This window comes from Mobula hypostoma, chromosome 14 (assembly GCF_963921235.1).
Source record: "Mobula hypostoma chromosome 14, sMobHyp1.1, whole genome shotgun sequence".
NCBI classification, from domain to species: Eukaryota; Metazoa; Chordata; class Chondrichthyes; order Myliobatiformes; family Myliobatidae; genus Mobula; species Mobula hypostoma.
In genome coordinates, this window is record NC_086110.1 from 60,766,236 (window position 1) to 60,791,411 (window position 25,176).

General features: G+C 42.3%; 1 protein-coding gene across 1 annotated transcript in view; it reads left to right on the forward strand.

The window, feature by feature from the left end:
* The window catches only part of LOC134356541 (CBY1-interacting BAR domain-containing protein 2-like), a 49,145-nt gene extending 41,783 nt beyond the window's left edge, over positions 1-7,362 (forward strand). Inside the window, exon 8 of the mRNA XM_063067503.1 lies at positions 4,171-7,362. Within this exon, the coding sequence (XP_062923573.1) occupies positions 4,171-4,293 (123 nt within the window). The 3' untranslated portion in view covers positions 4,294-7,362. The remainder of the gene's footprint in view (positions 1-4,170) is intronic.
* The last annotated feature ends 17,814 nt before the right edge of the window (positions 7,363-25,176 follow it).

Here is a 25,176-nt window from a genome sequence, read left to right on the forward strand (position 1 = left end):
AGGCTCGAAGGGCCAAATGGCCTACTCCTGCACCTATTTTCCATGTTTCTAGGTAACACATGCACCATTGTTATTCGGCAGTCATACCACCAAATCCATTTAGTATTTTCTTGTTGCATTGAAAAACAATCCCTCACTTTCTCCTTTTCCTAATTCCCTGGAATACTTTTCCCCTTCAGCTGTGGATCTCCTTCCTGTTTAATGACTACTGTTGAACCTGCTCCTGTCACTCCCTCAGGGCTGCGATTTGGGAAGTAACCAATGAGAGTTTCCTGCCAGAAAAGGATCAATTAATCGTGACGTTTGCTGCCACTCACAGCATTTAGATTCACCGTGTGTTATTGACAAATATACTCAGTGGCCACTTTATTAGATACACGTGGTCTCTTGTTTGTAAATATCTAATCAGCCAATCATGTAGCAGCAATTCAATGTATAAAAGCACATAGACATGACCAAGAGGTTCAGTTGTTGTTCAGACCAAACGTGAGAATGGGGAAGAAAAGTGATCTAAGTGACTTTGACTGTGGAATGATTGTTGGAGATGGGGTGGTTTGAGTATCTCAGAAACTGTTGATCTCTTAGGATTTTCATGCACAACAGTGTCAGGAGTTTACAGAGAATGGTGGGAAAAAACAAAAGCTTCAGCGGTTCTGATGTGAAAATGCTTTGTTAATGACAGAGGTCAGAGGAGAATGGCCAGACTGGTTCAAGCTGACAGGAAGACGACAGTAACTCAAATGTCCTCACATTACAACAGTGGCACCAGGCGCATATATATAGCTAGGATGCTTAAGACTTTAGCACAGTACTGTAGTAATTTTATATATTGCACTGTGCTGCTGCCACAAACAAAAATTTATGACATATGTGAGTGATGATAAATTTGATTCTGATATGGGTCTCTATTGTGGACTGAGAGTGGGAATGGGGCAGGGAGAGGGGAATCATGGTTGGAAAAAGGGGAAGGGACGAGGGGAGGGAGTAGAGGGCATCAGAGAGACATTCTGAAATGATCAATTAACCAATTGTTTGGAATCAAATTCCCTTGCCTGGTATCTCAGGGCTGGATGAGTATGCATCCATACCATTGCCCCCCTCTCAGCCCTGGCACTCCTCCTCTGCCCCCTGCCCCACACCCCTTCTGCAGCGCTGCACCCTCGCCATTCCCAACAACCTTTGCTCCCTGCCAGATTTACAAACTCATTCTCCATGTTGAGAAATACAAATACTGTACTGTGCAAAAGTCTTAGGCACATATATAAAGCTAGGGTGCCTAAGACTTTTGCACAGTATGGCAGAGTAGTTGCTTTTAAATCTATTGAGATGTTGCAGAATGCTAGTGGAGGGTGGGTATCAGACAGGAAGGCTGTGACCAAGGTGAACATTCAAGACGTTTTTATAGGGTTGTTACAACCTTTTGACTGAGGCAAGCACTCTATCATTAAAGTAAGTGACCTCCTGTACCACTCCCAGTTGGTGATCAGTTGCATTGAGTCAGGGGACTGCAGCCTCACTCTTTTATATACTTATCCCTTCTTTGCCTCTCCCACATTCCCTGTGAAAACCAGCAAGTGATTCAGCAGAAAAGAGACTCAGGCAGATGGAACAGCAGGTACTGATACCCCCTCTGTGTCCAAAGCGCTGCACACTCACTTTCCACTTTCTGCTGAGATTATGAACGCTGGCTCTGGAACAGAAATTGAAGCAGAGCAATTGATTATATTTCTTTTATCCTGACATTCACAAAGTTTTCCAGAAAAGGGGCAGAGCTAATATTAAGAATGAGAGATGTTAAAATAAGCCTAATATTAAAGCTAAAATAGAAGTCTCACAAAATGGAATGAAGGAAAGATGACAGACCTGGATTCAATTTTAATGCATTCAATTAACAATGCTTTCAAAATAATCACTCCCACAGCACACAGCTGTGAAAAGGCTAATTTCCTCAGCAGGCGGTCAAAATCAGGACTTGAAGTAATTGGTAGAAGGAATGAAAATGAGGAAACATGTGGCATGGGTCTGGATTCTGGAAAACACTTATGAAGGGAAGAAATCTTCTTCACATTTAAATAGTACCCGGACGAGCTCTTGAAGAGCCATGATAAACCCAACAAGATGGGCTGAAAGGCCTCATACTATGTCATAAATTTTCTGAGATTTTGCAGATACGTTTCAAATGAGAATACTTTGACTGATGACTAAAGACTTTATTTTGCCTGGGTAAAGCAATCCTGGTAACGGGTAAAGTAGCGCAGTGACGTAGCGGTTAGCACAACAGTATTACTGCACCACAGGTAGGGGTTCAATATCCACTGCTGCCTGGAAGGAGTTTGAACCTTCTCCCCGTGACAGCACTGTGTTCCTCTGGCTGCTTCCGTTTCCTCCCACATTCTAAAGACGTATAGGTTTGGGCTAGTGAGTTGTTGGCTGGTATCGGAAGCATAGTGACACTTGTGGTCCGCCGGCACAATTCTCGCTGATATGATTTGGCGCAAACAACACATTTTTTCACTATATATTTCTATGTATTGTACATGTGATACATAAAGCTAATTTAATCTTTATTTGCAAGCTCATTCGGAAAGACATTCCTTTACTCTGATTTCTCTATCAGTAAGGTACTTTAGTGACTCCAGTACTTCAGTGAAGTCCAAAGACTCTGGGCTTGAGATTACATTCTGGATAAATTAACATATAAAAGTTAAAAGCTTCTGTGTATTATTATTTTTAGAAGTTTAAAAGAACTGACCTTGTAATTTAAAATGATCCCTTTCAAGTTATATTTATCCGTATTTACAGAATGCTATTTTAAATGGGCAAAGTACAAGCCCATCCTGCCGCAATCATCCCACCATCCCCTAACCCGAATTATAACTCAGTCCCATGCCCAGTCCAAACGGCGCTCCCATATCATAAAGCACAGCCCCAAGCCAAATCACACCCGAATTCTAAATCACACCCATACCCCAAATCAGAAAGTCTTCTCCATCCCAAGTCACCCTCTTCCCACCTAGATTGCACGTCAATAAGAGTATAAGACATAGGAGAAGAATTAGGCCATTTCACCCCTCGAGACTGCTCCACCATTGATCGTGGCTGATTCACTTCCCCCTCACCCCTGCTCTCCTGCCTTCTCCCTATAACTTTTGATGCCCTTATTAATCAAAAACCTATCAACCTCTACTTTAAATATATCCAGCGACTTGGCCACCGCAGCCATCTGTTGCAATGGATTCCACAGATTCACTGCCATCTGGCTAAAGAAATTGCTCCTCATCTCTTTTCTAAAGGGATGTCTTTGTATCCTGAGGAGGTGTCCTCTGGATACCCAACTATTGGAAACATCCTCTCCACATCATTTCTATCTAGGTCTTTCAATCTTCAATGTTTCACTACGAACATCCCCACAACCTTCTAAAGGCCAGTAAATACAAGGCCAGATCCATCAAACGCTCTTCATATGTTAGCCCTTTCATTCCCAGGATCAATCTTGTGAACCTCTTCCAGCCCTAGTTTACCCAAATCACTGATATGGACCATAAGACAAAGGAGCAGAACTCGACCTTTTGGCCCATCAAGTCTGCTCTGCCGTTCAGTCATGGCTGATCATTTTTTAATCTCCCAATGAGATCAGCTGCCAACCCACACCCCACTCCCTATCCCGAGTTATCTCCCAATCAGATCAGCAGCCAACCCAAAATTCCGTTCCTCATCCCAAGTTATCTCCATCCTCCAAATTACTTCACCACCCAGAGGAAATGACTGAAACAGGTACATTAACAATATTTAAAATAAACTTGGGCAGGAGAATGGATAGAAAGTGTTTAGAGCAGGGGTTCCTAACCTTTTTATGCCATGGAACCTGACCATTAACTGAGAGATCCATGGCCCCAGGTTGGGAACCCCTGGTTTAGAGATATAGGAGCCAAATGTGGGCAAATGGGACTAGCGTAAGATGGGAGTGTTGGTCATCATGGACCAGTTGGGCCAAAGGGCCTGTATGACTCTATGGCTCTGTCAGTTACACCAATAGTTACACCCTCTCCTCAAAACACCCCACTCCTGCTCCCTCTCTTCAGGCTGCGCCACCCTCTCTACAACATACTTGCAGCATTAAGCTCTGGATATCTTCAAACTCCCTCAAGCATTCTTCGCATTTATTTTCAGGAAAAGGTTTCTGAAGATGAGCAGGACGAAGAAGAGGATGAGGCGGATGAAGTGGAGGAAGTTGAGGAGTTGCAGGAAATCAGTGATGAAGAATATGATCAACAGACAAAGATTAGAAAATGAGACATTTATCACTGACGGCTCCTCCATTCCCTTCCCAAGAATAGTTGTTTATCCAGAAAAACATTTCTTTACACTGCTCTCACACCAGGTAATTCCAATATTTCAAATTCAAGTTAACTGTCATTCAACCATACATATGTATACAGCAAAACAAAACATCGTTCCCCTGGGGTCAAGGTGAAAAATACAGTAAAGTCACACACAGCACATAGAGTTATGATCCAGTATATACAGTCACAAAATAATATCAGTACAAATCCCTGTGTGGCATGGCCTGAAGCTTGATAGTTTGACATAAATTGTGAGGTGCATGTTGATGTAAAGGCTGATTTATACTGGTGGGTTAAATGTACGCCGTAGGTACGGCGTAGCTGCGAACCCTACGCAGTATCTACGCTGAACCCTACGCCGTAGCCTAACGCGCACCTCTCACAAAATGTAACTACGCGTCGCGGCGTCGCAGACTGCAACAACTGTGATTGGTCCGCTTGGTAGCATCGCATTTCCTCCTACACTGCAATAGCTTGCCATTGGGCGACTGAAGGGCAGGGAAGGAACTCTGGCTGCAATGCTTTCCATAAAGCTTTACAGACCTCCGAAATTATGGAGGACCCTGTGCTTGACGCCAGTTTGTAGCCAGCTGCTACAGCCTGTTGATTTCCACCTGAAGCTAAAACTCGAATGGTGATCGCCAGTCTCTGAGTATGCTGTGTGTACACGGATGCAAAATATTTGGTTGGAGACGATGAACCAAATCATCAAATCTACCTGCCTACATCCTGTCTTCATTTCCTCGTCCATGTCTCTCAGTGGCCGGACAAGTACAGAAAATTCACCCTCCTTCAGTTTCAGTCGCCATTGTATGAAGTTTGAGTTTCTTCGTGTTGAGTTTCAACATGAAGAAACTCAACGCAGTGGCATAGAAACCCCACCGCCAACTAGCGTTTTGGCGGTGAATTGCAGAGCGACGCAGACACACCAACGCACAATTATAAATAATCACAATGGCATAGCCCACTTGCGTAGGCTGTGGCATAAGCTAGTAAGCACAAGTATAAATCAACCTTAAGATAGCATAATGTTACTGGCACTATCATGATGAAACAAGCAGTCCTATAAATATGCAAAACAGCAGCAATAACAGCTTCAGGTTCCATTGAGAATCTGCAAAGCATTTTACATTATTAGTTTGTTTTGTATTGCTAGTTTCCAAATTATTGTTTCTGAGAGTCAGATGAGTAAATTGGATTTTTTACAAACCATTTGGTAAGGTAAAAATCAAAAGAACACCTGCAGATGATGTAAATTTGGAATAAAATCTGAAGATGTTGGAAACACACAACAGACCATTCAGCATCCGTGGAGACCTCTGATGGTTTCCATAGTGTTTCTTTGTTTCATGACTGTCTGCAGGATGAATCGCTGGGTTCTGTACTGCATACATATTTTGATAATAACTGTACTTTGAATTTTTGAAGCTCTGAGAGGAGCAGAATTAAAGAGTTGTTAGAGCTGGTAAAGTAGGAAGACAAGTTTTAAGTTGCAAAGCAAGCGGGAGAGGGATGGAGAGGACAAAGGGAATATCTGCAATAGACCAATGCCAGGATAACTGAGGAGATTTCCATGCTGACAGAACCATCTGGTTCAGAGGTTAATGAAGGAAGATAGAGATAAAAGAAGGACTATGTTAGAGTTGTGAAATGCAGGTCAGAACAGTTGCTGAATCTGAAGCCAATGTGAGAATGTTGGAAATGGCCAGGACATTAACAAGTATCTGTGGAGCAAGAGACCAAGCTCATATTAAGAAAGAAGATACAGGTACTCTACAGAAGAACTGCTACCTGACTAAAGTTATTGAATTTGATATAGAATTCCAATATCTGCAATCTCCCAGATAGAGAATGAAGTACTATTCCCCAGACTTGGTTGTTCTTGTTGACTGGTATTGGAGGTCACGGACAGGTGGATCAGAACAAGAGTTAAGGCAGTTGTAGCCAACTGAAAGTTTAGCGTCTCTCTTGTGGACTAATCAGAAATGTTCTGCAAAGTGGTCACCCAGATGGTATTTGGCTTTCTCTGACATGTTGTAAGTATTAAATGCATTTTTACATTCTTATAATTGTTTAATAAAACTGTTGAATGAGTTCTTAATAAACTATTGAAGAGAAGTAAGTGAATCACTTCTTCACCTGCTAGGACTGCTGGGGTATCTGGATGGTGGGAAGGGATGGGTTAAAAGAGAAGTGTTGTGTGAAGGAGTTTGGTTCATAGAGATGGAAAATCAGACCAGAGAGTCAAAAAGGGAATGGTGCAGTTGAAAGGGGGAAGGGTGGAAGATGTATCCAGTGGTGAAAGATTCTTAAAGGTGACAGGAAGCATAAAGATAATCCATTGAAAATTGAGTCAGGTAGGGTAAAATGACTCCAGCCAGAGAAGAGCTGGAAGTATATCTCATGTACATTTTGGAAACCAAATGGAGATTGGGAGACAGCTTTGTGTAATGCCTTCGTTCAGTCCATAAGAATGGCTGTCACTGTAATTCCCCACCCCAGTTCTATTCTGGTCTCCAACATGATTCCAGCAAAGTCCAGCCTAACCTCAAGAGATATCAGTTCATTTTCCAATTAGACCCGTTACAACTTACAAGACTTTGAGTTCACTAATTGCAGATTATCAATCTTCACAGCTTTATATGTTACATTTCCAACATTCAGTTCCACCACTTTCTTACTTCTTCTGCTGCTAATTATGTATTCATCTCTTCACAGATTGACCTCTTGTTATCTACTCAAGGCCTTTACCAGCCTCTCTCACCACATCTATTATTATTTTCGTAATATCTCCACACCCAGCCAATCAAAAACCTTGCTTTTGTTCACTTCTCTCCTCCCCCTGCCGCTGCACCTAACTCCAACCTTTCCCAGTTCTGGTGAAGGTTCATTAAGCCGAAACACAGCTTCTGTTCCTCTCTCTACAGAGGCTGCCTGATCTGCTGAACATTTCCAACATCTATGAAAAAGAGTAGCCGATGTTTCGAGCCGAAATCCTACAGCAGGATTGTAAGAAAAAGCTGAGGAGTAGATTTAAAAGGTGGGGGAGGGGAGAGAGAAACACAAAGTGATAGGTGAAACCTGGGGGGAGGGGTGAAATGAAGTAGAGAGCTGGGAAGTTGATTGGTGAAAGAGACAGAAGGCCACCAATCTCTTTCGCCAATCAACTTCCCAGCTCCTTATTTCATCCCTCCCCCTCCAGGTTTCACCTATCACCTGGTGGTTCTCTCACCACAAGGGTTTTGGCCCAAAACATTGACTGTACTCTTTTCCATGGATGCTGCCTGTCCAGCATTTTGTGTATGTTGCTCGGATTCCCAGCATCTGCAGATTTTCTCTTGTTGATGATTTCCAAAATTTTCTGTTTTACTTTAGGCATCTGTTGTTATTTGCATTTTCATAGAAAACGATGGAGTATTTTATCACTCTGGCAGTCGTAATATGTTTAATAAAGGTTTAGTTTGGTTCAAGTATTTGCTCGAGTCAAATTCAAGTTGAACTTTAATTATCATTCATCCATACATGAATATAGCTAAACGAAACAGCATTCCTCCAGGGACACAGGGCCACATACATTACCAACAGCACATACCATATAGCACAAATAGCACATATGGTTATGAGTTCAGAAAAACACACAGAGCAAAACACATAAAAATAACAGACCGGAGTGACATGACTGTAGTCCTAGTCCAGCTTGTTCTTCCACTGAGCAAACACTGGAGGGCAGCACCAGTGGGAGGGCCAGGTCCCAACCCAGTACAATTTCCAGCACACCCCACAGAGGCTTTCCTACAGTGCCTCAGTGTCTCCCCTCTTGGGCGACCACAACAGGCAAGCCAGCTGCTCCAGCCTAGTCCTCGTCACAACCGAGGCAACGCAGCTCCCCCGCCATCGGTCCAACCAATGATCCAGTGAATCGGACTCACAATTCATTCCCCATCAATGATTCGTCAGCCTCTCAACATTTTCCAAATTTTTCCCTGTTGTTGGAATGCTCACCCACCCTTCATCTGAAGTTTCTTTGACTAAACAGAGAGGGGATACTGGGTTTGATTCACAGAGAGTCAAAAAAATCAGAGAACAGGGAAAAAATGCCCATTGGCTCATCAGGTCTATGCTGACCATCCAGGACTAATCTTCACATTTCCATCAACTCCCCTCTGGATTCTACCCCCAGGAGACACATTATGGGCAGCAGCCAATTAAACTACCAACCCAAATGCCTTTCGGATGGTGGGGGGCACTGGAGAAACCCCACATAGTCCTTGATTTGTTTTACTGTCATCAAACTGAGAAAGTGTGACAGAATCCTCCGTTTTTTTGTGAACACCCGAAAGAGTTAAGTCAATGTGGTCAACTGTATTGATTATTGACTACCCCATCCCATCTCCTCTGTGGTAAGCAGTCTTGGAGAGCTGCCAGCATTGTATTCTCCATCTGCGGGGCTCCTTGAGCATAGAAAACAAACAGGGAACTGAGGTAGCAGTTAACTGGAGGAAACATGCTGAAGCAAGTCCATCACAGCCACACTACCCATCAGATGCACAGGAGTAGAGTGGCAGATGCTTACTCTGCAACGCCACTCAGAGATTGCAAATATTTAATAGTCGGATGGAGCCGGATCTTTGTGTATTGAGAGAAGGGTAAGTCTCACAAAGCAAGGGCCATTTCTCTCTGTTGCCACAGTAGATGGATGATTCTGTTAAAAGGGTACTGCTATCAATATAAAAAGGTGGAATAACCTTCTGACTTGACTGGTCAGAACAAAGAAGAAATGCCCTATTTACTTGGAGTATTGTGTTTGGTTCTAGCCACCGCATTATAGAAAGGATGTTGAAGCTTTAGAGAGGGCGCAGAGGAGATTTACCAGGATGCTGCCCTGGTTAGAGTACACTTGTGTACTGGATAAGATATTAAACCATGTTGAATCTTGAATGTCATACAAGGAAAGGCTGAGCAAGCTGGGTCTTTCTCTTTGGAGCGAAAGAGGATGAGAAGTGACTTGATAGATGAAAAGAGGCATAGATAGAGTGAGTAGCCAGAGACCTTTTTCCCTAGGGTGGAAATGGCTAATATGAGGGGACATACTTTTAAGTGGGTGGTGGGATGGATATACATCTCTACCAAAAGAAGTGTAACAGGAATTTCCTGTTGGCAGTGGATGGAATAACAGCAATTTACAGCCGCTCCTAGTTTACTTTACTTTTCTTACTTTCCAACCTGATCTGACACTATGACTACGAGAACCGCTAAAGGTAAAAAAGAAGATTCTTCTACATCTTTGGATTCTATTATTGAATTGATGCAAAAGCACAGAAAGGAAGCGTCCGAGGAATTGCAGCGAATCAGGAAAGAATCCTCTGAGGAACTACAGAGATTTAGAAAGGAGTCCTCCGAAGAGTTTCAACAACTTGGCTCCGAAATTAAACAATTAAGTACAAAACTGGATTATATTCAAGAAATCCTAACTGAGCATGATAAACGGATAAAAGAGAATGAAGAAATCCTGCCGATTCTGGATGAGGAAATGGACGACCTGCAAAAGCGTTATGAAAAACAATCCAAGATTAACGACAAACTAAGACAGAAGATTATTGATTGAGAAGACAGAAGTAGAAGGAATAATGTACGAATTCTTGGTCTTGAAGAGTTAACTGAAGGTGATCGTCCTACAGAATTTCTTGCAAACTTTCTGGTTCAGTTATTTCTTGATATTCTAAAATCGACACCAATGATCAACTGAATGCACAGAATACCTGGGAACAGAATGTTTGCAAGCAAACCTCGTTCAGTGGTAATCGCTTTTCATGAGTTTCAAACAAAGGACCGCATAATTTGTAAATCTCATTGGAAAGGTATGATTGATTTTAATGGAAAAAAGATTAGAATCGTTGTAAGATTTCTCAGCAGAGATTATGAGGGAACGTGCCAAAAGTTCAAAAGCGTCACGTCAGAGTTCTACAAAAAAGATTTTAAACCTTCTCTATGGTATCCGGCGAAGCTCAGAATTACACTGCAGGACGGATCGCAAAAATGGTTCCGTTCCAGTCTCCAGGCTCAGGAATATTTAAAGTCAGTAAAGTGATTGCTTATTATTTGTTACATGAATAACTGTTTATTTTACCTTTGCTAAACTTTGTACTTAGCTCTTTCTTTCTGAACTTTTTAAGGATTTATTTTGAGATTAAGGCTTTAATGTGCTATTACTTTGTCTGCTGAGTTTAAAAGTGTCATGTTAGAGCGGCTTAACAAAAACTTACAGGAATAATTGTCCTGACGAAGGGTCTCGGCCTGAAACGTCGACTGCACATCTTCCTACAGATGCTGCTTGGCCTGCTGCGCTCACCAGCAACTTTGATGTGTGTTGCTTGAATTTCCAGCATCTGCAGAATTCCTGTTGTTTAGGAATAATTGTGTATTTTGCCTCTGGTGAATCTTGTAGTCAATTTTCTTTTAGAACCTCAAGGTTTTACTTTGAGATTAAAATTTTAATCAGCCAATATTCTGTGTGTCCATATTATTTTATATTATACTTACTTTTCTAGAGTTTTTTTGATACCCGAATTAACTGTCTCTTTATTATCTGTTGTTTTGACTAGGTTGGAATATTCTAACCTCGTAATTTATTTGGAGGTAAACCAGCAGGATTTTTTGGGGGAGATGTCATTACTAGTTGTAGGCGTCGACTTTCTTTGGTTGACTTTCTCTCTTTGGGGGGGTGGGGGGAAGAGGGTGTTTGGGTTTTTTTTTCCCTTGGAAGCTGTTTGGGATTTTTTAGTCAAACCTGTTGTTTGGTTTTCTTATCTTATAGGTTATTGTTGTTTTATTAATCTTAAGGATTATCCTTTTAATTTCTTTTTTCTTTTCTTTTTCAGTATTTTTATTTATTTTGATTTCTTTATATAGAAGAATACAGAGTTCAAGAGAATACATATTATAAAACAAAAGACAAAATATAATACCAGATACAGTATATTGAATCACATTAATGAACTCCTTACTCTATATTCATATGGATTAGATGAGTTTGTATATTAGAATATAAACAATTTTATTAAGAAAAAAAAAAGATCCACACCCACTACCAAAGCTGAAGCTGTTTGGGAAAAAAAAAGAAAAAAGAAACTTATCAGATAATAAAATATACTATTGACTAACTTCTGTACTTTAACAAGAAGTCAAAGATTCTGAAAATAATTTAAAAACAGCCCCCACAAATTTTGAAAATCTTGGTTAGATTCAGAAATTGAACAATGAATGTTTTCTAAATTTAGGCATGCCATAACATCCCATAACCACTGAGCATGATTAGACGGAACAGCATCCTTCCATTTAAACAAAACGTCCTTCTAGCCATAAGAGAGATAAGAGCCAAAATATGCAGATCAGATATCTTCACTTCCAACAATACCAAACAAAGCAGTCAAAGGATTAGGCTTAAAATTTACTTTAAAGAGTACGGAAAATGTTTGAAATATTTCCTTCCAATATTTTCCAAGACTTGGGGAAGTCCAAAACATATGAATAAGTGAAGCTTCTCCATTGCTACACCTATCACAATAGGTAAATATATCTCTATAAAAACGAGATAATTTATCCTTGGTCATATAAGCCCTATGAACCACTTTAAATTGTAGGAGGGAATGACGAGCACAGAGCAATGAACTGTTAAACAATTTAAAAATCTCATTCCAAGTTTCTTATGAAATTGAGGTCTGTAAATCTTGTTCCCAAAGATTTTTAATCTTCTCTAAAGAATGATTTCTTATTCCCAACAACATATCATAAATATTGGATATTGAACCATTATAGAATAGTTTCATATTAAGAATTTCATCTACTATGTTCTTACCAGGTCTATTAGGAAATGTATATAACTGAGATCGCAGAAAATCTCTAATTTGTAAGTACCGAAAAAAATGGGTTTTTGGTAAACTATATTTAGTTGACAATTGTTCAAACGAAGAAAGACTTTGTCCCACAAACAGATCCCGGAAACATATAATGCCCAATCCTTCCCAAAACTTAAAGACTACATCATTCATAGAAGGCTTAAAAACATAATTTTAAAAAAATGGGACTAGAAGGGGAGACTCTCAATAAGCCAAGGTGTTTTCTAAATTGCATCCAAGTCCTTAAGGTATATTTGACTACCACATTTCCAGTTATCTTACTTGAGGATAAAGGAAGTGAAGATCCCAAAAGGGAGATAATAGAAAATTTATTAACCGAGTTAGCTTCTAAAGAAACCCACCCGGGACAGTCCTCGTGGTTAATATAATATATCCAAAACATGAGATTCCGTATATTAGCTGCCCAGTAATAAAATCTAAAATTTGGTAAGGCTAACCCTCCATTCTTTTTAACTTTCTGGAGATGGACTTTATTCAGTCAAGGACGTTTATTTTTCCATATGTAGGAAGATAAAAGAGAGTCCAGTCAAAAAAGGATTTAGGAATAAAAACGGGTAATGCCTGAAAGAGGTATATAAATTTAGGTAAAACATTCATTTTAATAGAATTAATTTGGCCAATCAATGATAACGAAAAAGGCAACCAATTTGATAATGTTCTTTTTATATAATTTAAATTGTAGGAGGGAAATTTTTCTTTAAATAAGTATTTATAATTCTCAGTAAATGTTACACCCAAATAAGTGAATTGGTTTCTTACAATTTTAAAGGGATGGTTAATATCAGTTAATGGCAAATTATTCAAAGGAAAAAGTTCACTCTTGTGTAGGTTCAGTTTATGTCCAGAAAACTGACTAAAACAAGATAGTAAAGAAAGCACAGAAGGTAATGAAGTTTTGACATTAGAAATGTAAAGCAGTAAATCATCTGCATAAAGTGAAACTTTGTTGATAGTAGCCTTCTGTAAAATACCAGTGATATCGTTAGGTTCTCGAAAAGCAATAGCTAAAGGTTCTAAAGCCAGGTCAAAGAGCAAAGGTTCAAATGGCAACCTTGTCTGGTTCCACATTGAAGTTTGAATGGTTTAGAATTCTGAGAATTAGTAAGAACCCGAGCAAAAGGGGATAAATATAGTAGTTTAATCCATTGAATAAAGTTGGACCAGCAATAGGTCTAACCAGCAATTCAAGTCTCCTGCCATCACCAATGAACACACACACAGATCAGGCAAAAACGGGGGGAAAAAAAATCACTCAAAAATACTGGATCATCTATATTTGGGGCATAAACACTGGCAAATACCAACAATTATTCTCTAGTTTCCCCGATACTATAACAAATCATCCGTTAATATCAGAAACAACCTTGTGTTGAACAAAAGGAATTGTATTTTCTATAAAAATTGAGACACCTCTAGCTTTGGCCTGAAAACCTGAGTGATAGTACAAACCTCTCCATTGGCTAAAAAGGCGTGAATTATCAGAATTATGTACGTGTGTTTCCTTTTCCTTTGAATATTTTGCCATTAACTGATATCAACCTTCCTTTTGAAATTGTAAGAAACCAATTCACTTATTTGGGTGTAACAATTACTATGAATTATAAATACTTATTTCAAGAAAATTTTCTAACTTTATTAAATTATATAAAAAGAACATTATCAAATTGGTCACCCCTTTCGTTATCATTGATTGGTCGAATTAATTTTATTTATATACCTGTTACCTGTTTTTATTCCTAAATTCTTTTTTGACTCTCTGGACTCTATTTTATCCTCCTACATATGGAAAAATAAATGTCCTCGATTGAATAAAGTCCATCTCCAGAAAGTTAAAAAGAACGGAGGTTTAGCTTTACCAAATTGTAGGTTTTATTACCAGGCAGCTAATATACGGAATCTCATGTTTTGGTTATACTGTAGCGATGTGCTACACACAGAGCTAGAAATAATGACACGCAGTCTGTAAGTCGCACTCGAGACTCGTTTATTCAAACTTTGCGGCACTGGCTTTTAAGCAGTTCCCTTCCAGCCCTCTCCGGGCGGAAATGACGTCAGAGGTGCATTACAAAAGTCTCTCCCCGCGTGCGGGCTATTTTGTGAGCCGGTTCAGTTGTGTAGAAAGTGGGTCGCCACAATACTATATTGATCATGAGGACTGTCCTGGGTGGGTTTCTTTGGAAGCTAACTTGGTTAATAAATTTTCTATTATCTCCCTTTTGGGATCTTCACTTCCTTTATCCTTAAGTAAGATAACTGAAAATGTGGTAGTCAAACATACTTTGAGGATGTGGATACAATTTAGAAAACACTTTGGTTTATTGAGATTCTCCCTTTCTAGTCCCATTTTTAAAACTTTTTTTAAGCCTTCTATGACTGATGTAGTTTTTAAACAATGGGAAAGATTGGGCATTACATGTTTCCAGGATCTGTTTGTGGGAGGAAGTCTTTCTTCGTTTGAACAATTGTCAACTAAATATAGTTCACCAAAAACCCCATTTTTTTTCGTACTTACAAATTAGAGATTTTCTGTGATCTCAATTATATACATTTCCTAATAGTCCTGATAAGAACGTATTAGATCAAATTCTTAGTATGAAATCATTCTATAATGGTTCAATATCCAATATTTATGATATGTTGTTTGGAATGAGAAATGATTCTGTAGACAAAATTAAAAATCTTTGGGAACAAGATTTACAGACCTCAATTTCAGAAGAAACTTGGAATAAAATTTTTAAATTGGTTAATACTTCATCGTTATGTGCTCGTCATTCCCTCCTACAATTTAAAGTGGTTCATAGGGCTTATATGACCAAGGATAAGTTATCTCATTTTTATAGGGATATATCTCCCTAATGTGATAGGTGTAACAATGGAGAAGCTTCACTTATTCATATGTTTTGGCCGTGGCCAAGTCTTGGAAAATATTGGAAGGAAATATTTCAAACATTTTCTGTACTCCTTAAAGTAAATTTTAAGCCTAATCCTTTGACTGCCCTATTTGGTATTGTTGGAAGGAAAGATATCATTTTGAAGACATCTGATCTGATCTGCACATTCTGGCTGTTTGTTAATGTGATTCAATATACTGTATCTGGTATTATTATATTTTTTCTTTTGTTTTATAACATGTATTCTCTTGGACTTTATTCTTCTATATAGAATTCAATAAAAATTTTGGAAAAAAAAGAGGTGTAACATGTTTCTTTCACCCCAGCTAGCCTGCAGCTCACCCTTGGGCAAGGTGTAGCACCTGCTTAGCCCGCTGATCAGGGTCACATGAGGCCATAGGAGCAGATGGTGGATGGTCGTATGAGCAGCTGGTGCATAATCACATATCCTGGTCACGTGACCACAGATGGCAGGCAGACAATCTCTGAAGAGTACGGAGAATGGCTGGGGTCACCCATCTTGTAAAGACACCGGTAATGGCAAGCAACTTCTGTAGAAAAGTTTGTCAAGAACAATCATGGTGATGAGAACATGATCACCCACATCATTCAACCCAGCACATAATGCTGATTGTGGTGCTTTTAAGGTGATTGAAGTACAAGGGTGGAGTCAGAGGAGTGAATTTTTTTACAGATAGAGGGTGAAGAGTGCATGGAATGTACTGCTGGTGTCATAAAGGGGGTGGCACTGGGAGCAGACCCAAATGCAGGACACAGACCCTGAAGTACTAGGAACTGGACTAGAGTAGGGATGGGACTGGATGCAGACTTGGGCTAGGACTTGACTAGGAAAGTGGGACCTGGACGAGGAACTAGGAACTTGGAACCTGGACAAGGACTCTGAGCCAGAGACTGGACAAGGACCCAAAACCTGGGTCTTGACTAAGGCTTGGACCCCGGATCTAGGCGAGGACATGATGTGGCTACAAGATTGGATGGGGCTGGGGTGCCTCGAGGCGAGGACAAGACGAGGCTTGGGTTCCTCGAGGCGAGGACAAGACGAGGCTTGGGTTCGGACTCCAAGCCAGAGACTGGACAAGGGCACAGAACCTGGGTCTTGACTCGGAGTCGGACTCCGGAACTAGGCGAAGACATGACATGGTCTTGGGAAACAGGAACCTTGGAACACAAAGCCGGAAGCCTAGCCTTGGTCGAGGGAGAGACAGGAACGCGGAGCCTTGGTCGAGAGAGAGACAGGAACGCAGGGACATGGAACACAGAGCCGGGACCCCTCCTTGGGAACAGGACATAGGGCCAGGACTCATACACAGAATGCTGAACATGACGAGACAGTTCCCAACACTAGGCAGCGGCAAACAGCCGGACCTACCTGACAAAGGCGTGGACACAGAGTCGGTTCCCAACACTAGGTAGCGGCAAATGGCCAAACCTACCTAGCGAAGGCGTGGACACAGAGAGACAGTTCCCAACACTAGGTAGTGGCAAACAGTCGGACCTATGTAGTGAAGGCATGGACACAGAGACAGTTCAAAACAACAATAGACAGTTCCTTATCTTGCTCCGGCTGTTGAACTTGACAGCGGTGCAGGCAAGGGGTGGGGCCAGGCCTGGGGCAGGGCTCCGGGAGGAAGGTGAAGGGAAGGGAAGGGAAGAGTTCAGCAAATGAAGCTCAACCCAGGAGCTATTTATGTAGCAGCCCAAAATCAGAATCATGTGTTTCAATTAAGACACACAACAGGGCAAGGGAAAACCGGAAAACCTGGAATACGGATCGATGGACCGGACCATGAACTGGAATACGGACATCACGGACCGGACCATGACAGCTGGGTTTGGTTGAAGAGGCAGACACATTAGTGACATTTAAGATACTCTTAGAAAAGTGGATGGCCTTGTGGGAGGGAAGGTCAGCACAACATTCTGGGGTGAAGGACTTGCACTGGGCTGTACTGTCCTATAACTTCTCCAGGGAGTATTGGTGAAGGAATGGACATGGAGATTATGGAACTTCCTTCTGTTTAGGAAGACCAGAGATGTCAGGCAATATTTCTTCCCATAAATATCTCACCCAGCCTTGTGGTTCAACACCCCATATATCACAACGGTGCCTGCAGCAAACTCCTGATTAACCACAGGTTGATCTAGTGGCTCATACATTAACCATACAATGATTGATTTACCATCAATGATTCAGAGGTCTCTGCCTTGTTGGTTTAAATAAGTCTGCACACCCTGTCTTTAAATGCACTTCCAGAGAGCATCTAGAGAATGCAAGAATACATCAAATAGATGCACTATATACAATCAATAGTGTATTAGCTACAGTTAAACTCCAGCACAAGTATATTAAAATGTGATTAAACTTTCAAGCTTATTTGTACAGCCATGCTCTGTCATAGAGAGTCAGGTCGTACTGTAAAACGATCTTCAAATCCCTCTAAATAGTAACAGGTGTTTCTGGCCAATGAACAGAAACTTAGCAGTGCTTGAAAATTTGAAATTGGTACCACCATAAACGATCCCCAAGCTGCATACTTTTAAGGAATAATGAAGACAAAGATAATTACTACATTTTGATGTTGCATTATCTGCGTCTTTGCATCGTCTGTGGAAATTATCCCCTCTTGTACTCATGTCAATTCAGTCAATTGTACTTGTTTAAGAACAAAATGAATAGGTTTGTCTATTTTTTGTGCAGCTGCATCACATCAGGGGATTTTACAGGCATGCCAACTGTCTTGTTTATTTACTTACAGAAGCACCAATATTTATTCATTATTAAATACCTTTGATTTTTATTTATGTCATTTTGAGATTCAGCATGCTAACAGGCCCTTCCAACCCATCTAGCCTATGCAGCCCAATTACACCATGTGACAAATTAACCACTGACCTGTACGTCTTTGGACTGTGGGAGGAAACCAGATCACCCGGAGGAAATCCATGCGATCACAGGGAGAGCGTACAAACTCCTTACAGGCAGTGGCGGGAATTGAACCCGGGTTGTTGGCCCTGTGGTAGGGTTACGCTAACTGCTATGCTACCGTGCTGCTCCAGATGTATGTCAGCAGGGGACTTGATTCCTTGTGATAGAATATAAAACACTGTCACACAGTACAGGGACGTCAGCCCACGATGCTCTGGTGACCTTCTAACCCGCTCAAAGATCACTCCAAACCTTCCCCCCAAATATAACCCTCCATTTCTCTGTCATCTAAGAGTTTCTCAAATGCCCCTACCATTGCCTCTGACAGGGTGTTCCATACACCCACTATTCTCTGTGTGAAGAACCTACCTCTGACATCTACTCTATACTTTCCTGCAATCACCTTAAAACTATGGACTCTTGTATTAGCAATTTCTACCCTGGAAAAATTGAAGCTTCTTATCCTCTTATACCCCTCTGTCAAGTCTGTATTCATCCTCCAAAGAGAACAGCTCCACTTCGCTCAACCTTTCCTCATCAGAGATGCTCTCTAATCCTGGCAGCATCCTGGTAAATCTCCTCTGCACCCACCCTAAAGCTTGTGATGTTGAGACAATAATTACTCTGAGTAGTCACAGGTTGACTATACTAAGGAGACATGTCTCTTCTCCTGGAAGGTATTGTACCTTCTTCTGTGAATCAAGGGATTTCCGAAGTTTAATCCATGCTACAGCCATAATTGGGTGGCAAGGTGGAGATATGTCTCCACCAAAGGAGGTGTAAGGCTCTCCTTCCCTCTGCAGCCTGCAGTCACCCTTGGGCGAGGTGTAGCACCTGCCCCCCCCCACCCCGATCAGGGTCACGTGAACCACAGGAGCAGGTGGTGGATGGATGCATATCCCAACCCCTGGTTATGCGACCACTGACACCAAGCAGACAATCTCTGAAGAGTTTTGGTAGTGGCTGGGGTCACCCGTCTTGTAAAGACACTGCCCAGAAGAAGGCACTCCCAAACCCTGTCTGTGGGAAATATTTGTCACGAACAACCATGGTCATGAGACCATGATTGCCTATGTCATTTGACATGGCACATAATGATTTATATTTATTTATTGAGCTACAGCAGGGTTCCCCAAATAGTTTTCCACAAGGGCCACATAATGTCAAGCATGCCAAGCCAAGGGCCAAAATGTCCAGGGTTTTTTTCATTGCACAAGTTCTTTTATGGGCAGATGTTGTTGTTGCTGCTAGTACTATTATTAGTAGTAGTAGCTGTGGTAACTTCTACTTTGAAAAAGGCACACTTGACAACTTCATACCCAAAGAAACAACTTTATCTCAAACGCCAAAACCGTTACGTATAAACAAAGGCTTTTACAACCCGTATGGCATGGCAGGGACACTATATATAGAGCACACCGAAAGAGAAAAGAACGGAAGTAACCCCCCTCCCCCCATTATCCTAATTAGTATTAACTTACTTTTAATAATGCTCACATTACAACACTTCTCCTCCTTTAAAATCCAACATTCCCCAAATGTAAAAAACTAGGAAATAAAATCAGTGGTGTTATTAACTTGCGTATCCCTGAAAACTAATATTTCATCAACAGTTTATCAATACAAAACATCTGGAAAACATGACAGATTCAACATTCAATCTAACAACAAAAAAACTGTCCCGTCAAAGATTCAGTCTGTCAGGAGGTTTACGAATGCGCTGTGATCTGCGCACTACCCCCGGTGACCCTTCAGGCACCAGTGGTGATGGTGTTTTGGGTGTATCTGGTGTTGGGGGCATGAGAGGGGTCTGTGTGTCTACGTGAGAATGTCCATCCTCCTCAGGGGACTCCGACCCCTCTGCCAGCGTCTCACCCTCTGGCAAAGTCACTGGTGGACATGCTTCCACCGTAGTCTGTCTCACAAAGGGAAACTCCATGGAACTGTCTGCCTCTGAGCTGGTATCATGACACAGGCGCACATGGTCCTGATGTCTGTGGAAAACACGCCCATCAGTCAGCTTAACAACATAGGAAACAGGACCACTCTACTTAAGAATAACCCCAGGCAGCCATTGCTGATTGTTTCTCACATAGGCATTGTCATTCGGTTTTAACTGCCTCTCTCGCACATGTTGATCATGTCCCTCCTTCTGCTTTTCCTGCTTTCTCTTCACTTTCCCCTTCATATCCAGGCACAGCTGGTCCAATCTTGACTTGGTCCTACGCCCCATCAGCATCTCTGCTGGAGTGTGGGCAGTCATAGTCTGTGGCGTGAGGCAGTATTTAAACAGGAAACGTGAAAGCCGAACGCTAAGAGAGTCCCCTGTCATCCACTTCAGGCCTTCCTCCACTGTCTGAACAACCTGCTCAGCCAAACCATTGGAGGCTGGTTGGAAAGGGGCCGTCTGAATGTGATGAATGCCATTCTGCTGCATGAACTCACTGGTGAACGTCGGGCCATTATCATTGACCAGAGTGTCAGGCAACCCGTGGACTGCAAACACTTGCCTGAGTTTGCCTATGGTTGAGGAGGCTGTGATGTTGCTCATGATGTGAGCTACAATCTATTTGGAATGCACATCTACCATTACAAGAAACATCTGCCCCATAAAAGGGCCAGCAAAGTCCAAATGTAGCTTGGACCAGGGGTGGTCTGGCCACTCCCATGGGTGCAAAGGAGCTGATGGTGGCATATTCTGATTAGTCTGACATTGCGTGCATGATTTTACCTTGTTCTCCAAATCCTGATCCATTCTTGGTTACCAAATGTAGGATCTCGCAAGGCTTTTCATTCAAGACACTCCTGGGTAAGCCTCATGAATTCCCTTCACAATCTGTGAACGGTCAGGGGGAGGCACGATGACCCTCGTCCCCCAGAAAATGCAGCCATCCTGCAGACTGAGTTCTGACTTGCGTTTGGCCTCAGGCCTCAGTTCCTCTCCTTCCACAACTCTGGGCCAATCTTGTAAAAGAAAAGTCTTGACTTGGGACAGGACTGGGTCCCTCTCTGTCCACTGCCTGATCTGGGTCACCTTTACAGGTGTCTCTGACAGCCTCTCCAATGAAAACACAGTCTCTGGAGGCACATATGTAGTAACAGGCATCTCAGGTAAAGGTAGTCGACTCAGTGAATCAGCATTTGCATTATTCCCACCCGCTCTGTACACTATAGTGTACCGGTAGGCTGACAATGTAAGAGCCCAAAGCTGTATCCTGGCTGAGGCTGGCAGGGGGATGCATCTAGTCTCACTAAACAGTCTCATCAGTGGTTTATGGTCCATATAAATTGTAAATACGCGTCCATAAAGGTACTGATGAAAGCTTTTGACCACAAAAACAATGGCCAGACCTTCTTTGTCTAGCTGTGAATATCCCTTCTCAGCAGCTGTCAGGGTACGTGAAGCAAAACCAATAGGCTTCTCTGAACGGTCCTCCATTACATGTGAGAGAACTGCCCCGACTCCATAAGGCGAGGCATCGCATGCAAGGGTGATCTCCTTGTCTGGGTCATAGTGAACAAGCAGCTTCGCTGAGTGGAGGAGTTCTTTCACTTCCTTGAAAGCTTTCTCCTGCTCGTCACCCCACTGTCACTTAGTGTCATTGTGAAGCAGCTTACACAGTGGGGTCCAAACCCTTGGGAGGTCAGGAAGAAACTTGCCGTAATAATTCACAATCCCAAAAATAATCTGAGTTCCGGGATGGTTTTAGGGCTTGGGGCCTCCTTAATAGCTCTCACTTTGTCTTCCACGGGACAAAGCCCCTCAGCTGTGATCATGTATCCCAGGTAAGTCACATTCGATGCCAGGAACACGCCATTTTCTGCGTTTCAACCGCAGCCCTGCGTCTGAGAGCCTCTTTTGCACCTGTTCTAATAAGCCAGATGCTCCGTCTCTGTAGCACCCGCGATCAAAATATCATCCAGGTACACTGCTACGTGCGGAGTCCCTTTGGAAAATGGCAGGGCTGATCGCCACTCCAAACACCAGGCGATTGTACTTGAATAATCCCTTGTGCGTATTAATTGTAACGTACTCCTTTGAATCCTCGTTGAGCAGCAGCTGTTGGTAGGCATGACTCTTGTCCAGCTTTGTGAACAGCTTACCCCCTGACAGGGTCGCAAACAGGTCATCCACCCGTGGCAATGGGTACTCCTCCAGCCTAGAGACCTGATTCACCGTAAGCTTATAATCCCCATATATCCTCACCGTATTGTCTGCCTTCAAAACTGGAATAATGGGAGCCGCCCACCTTGAAAACTGGACGGGCTCAATAATCCCCAGCCTCTGTAAACGTCCCAGCTCCTCCTCACCTTTGCCTTTCATGGCATAGGGCACCGACCTGGGCTTAAAAAAACGTGGTGTAGCCTCAGGGTCGACATGGAGTTTCACTGTCACACCTTTCAGTGTTCCTGGCTCGTCCCTGAAAACGTCACTGTACCGCTGCAGAATGTCCTCCACTTAATTTCATGTCTGTTTAGCCGGATTTTGCGAAGCCAATCACGACCCAAGAGACTGGGCCCCCTGCTCTTAGCTATCATTAGCCTGGCCTCAGCCTTCTGACCCCCGGCTGAAATGTCCACATATAACACCCCTAAATGAGGTATGGGTTGCCCCATATAGGTCCTAAGTTTGAGCTTTGACGGTCTAATGGGAGGCAGGTTGGACCCCCATGTCCTCCTGTAGGTCTCCTCACTAATGACCGATGCAGTAGCCCCTGAATCAATCTCAAACTTAATGTCCTTTCCCCTGACAGTGACTGTGGCATAATATGGTTCAGGTGGTTCCTCATCTGTTTCCACTCCAAACATGTTGTAGGCACACGCTGCCTCTTCATCTGCTTCTTCTAGATGATCTGTGGCTGCCCGAGCCTGTTGAGCTATCCCCTGCCCAGGCTTAATCTTACCCTTTGAATTTCTGCACATTTTACGTTTGTAGATAAATGTCCCTTTTTGCTACAAGCATGGCAGACAGTGTCTTTAAATTTGCAATCATTTGCATAGTGTGTCCCTCCACACCAGAAACATTCCACCCGCTTTGTCTGTTTACCAGTCTCCCTCCTGTCTTGGTGCACTGCTGCCGACTGCGACCCCCCATGTCCTTTCTGGATATCCTTGACATTATTAGCAGCCATCTCCATGCCTTGGACAATCTCTAAGGCTTTCTTAAAAGTCAACAGTGGGGTTTCCCCTAACAGACGGCGTTGTATGCTGTTATTATTAATGCCACATACCAATCGATCACGGAGCATGTCATCCAACACCGCTCCAAAATCACAATGCTCCGACAGCTGCCGAAGCTCGGCCACGAAATTGGCCACAGACTGACCTGGCTTCCTGAAATGGCTGTGAAACTTACACAGTTGGACTATCACAGATGGTTTTGGATTGTAGTGGTTCCCCACGAGCTTGACCAGTTCGTCATATGGAATTTCCCCCGGTTTCCGCGGTGTGGCTAAATTTCTTATTAGCCTGTAAGTCTTTACCCCACTCACACTCAGGAGAATAGAGCGCTTCTTAGCCTCTTCAGTAATTCCATTAGCACAGAAAGTGTCCCAACCTTTCCTCACACTCTGGCCAGTCCTCCGTTAACTCCACAAATTCAATGATAGTCCCAAACGTAGCCATCTGAATGCAAGGCCCCTTATCGACTGCTCCCGCTTGAAACGTGCCGACACGTCCACAAAACCAGTTCACCTCATCGCCAAAAATATGTGGTAACTTCTACTTTGAAAAAGGCACACTCAGCAACTTCATGCCCAAAGAAACAACTGTATCTCGAACATCAAATCCGTTATGTATATACAGAGGCTTTTACAACCCATACGGCATGGCAGGAACACTATATACAAAGTTCCAAGTTGCATGCCATCTTGGATAATGTCTCCCATCCACTACATAATGTACTGGTTGGGCACAGGAGTACATTCAGCCAGAGACTCATTCCACCAAGATGCAACACAGAGTGTTATAGGAAGTCATTCCTGCCTGTGGCCATCAAACTTTACAACTCCTCCCTTGGAGGGTCAGACACCCTGAGCCAATAGGCTGGTCCTGGACTTATTTCATAATTTACTGGCATAATTTACATATTACTATTTAACTATTTATGGTTTTATTACTATTTTATTTATGGTGCAACTGTAACAAAAACCAATTTCCCCCCGGATCAATAAAGTATGACTATGACTAAAGCACCGGAAGAGAAAAGAATGGAAGTAAAAACCCCCATTATCCTAATTAGTATTAACTTACTTTTAATAATGCTCACATTACAACAGCAGTGGTAGTAGTAATAATTTCGGCCTGGGATTCTCAAAGCCTGTGTTGTGGGTCACACAAGGAAAAAAATGCACTCTTGAAACTAAATAAGTCCAAAACCAACCATTTAGTTATGACTCTAGCTATCACAACGAGAACTCATCTGGGACTTAAAATACACACACACACACACACACACACACTGTAAACATGGTAGTCTTCACCACTTCTCTTCCACACAAAGAGTTTTAGTAGTACTGCTTTTCCACTGTTTCTGTTCTCTCATTTAATCTACTTGTTCGTTTTAATTAAGCTATGTAGCATCTGAAGTATGAAGTGTAGCTATAAATAATATACCACAATAAGATTGACAAATGGACAAAAATAAATTGATTCACTCACCAATCGGTGAGAGACGTGACCGCGACGGGATGGGGCAATCCTTCTGATGTCGGGCCTGTATTCTGTTGTGGCAATCCTGAGGCACTGGCCCAGATGTGCATTGGAGAGTCTGTTTCTGTCCTGGTTCTTGATAGAGTTCATTGAAGAAAACGATGACTCACATTATGTACGTGGAGGGGAAAAGTGTGAGTAGGAGCATTGCAATAGCTCTTGTGTTTTTGAATTGAGCGTGGGGAACCACGTTGATCCATAAGTCACTCTCCCCAACGTCCTTGTGTTGGGCTTTGAGCAAATCAAATGTTCCCATTTCCAAGACCTCCATCTGAAGAGTTGCCTGATCTATGGAAGGCTCCAGCCTTTTGGCCTCTGCAGTCCACTGTCTGTCAGCCGAAATGGAGAACGGCTGTCTCAGGAAGAGG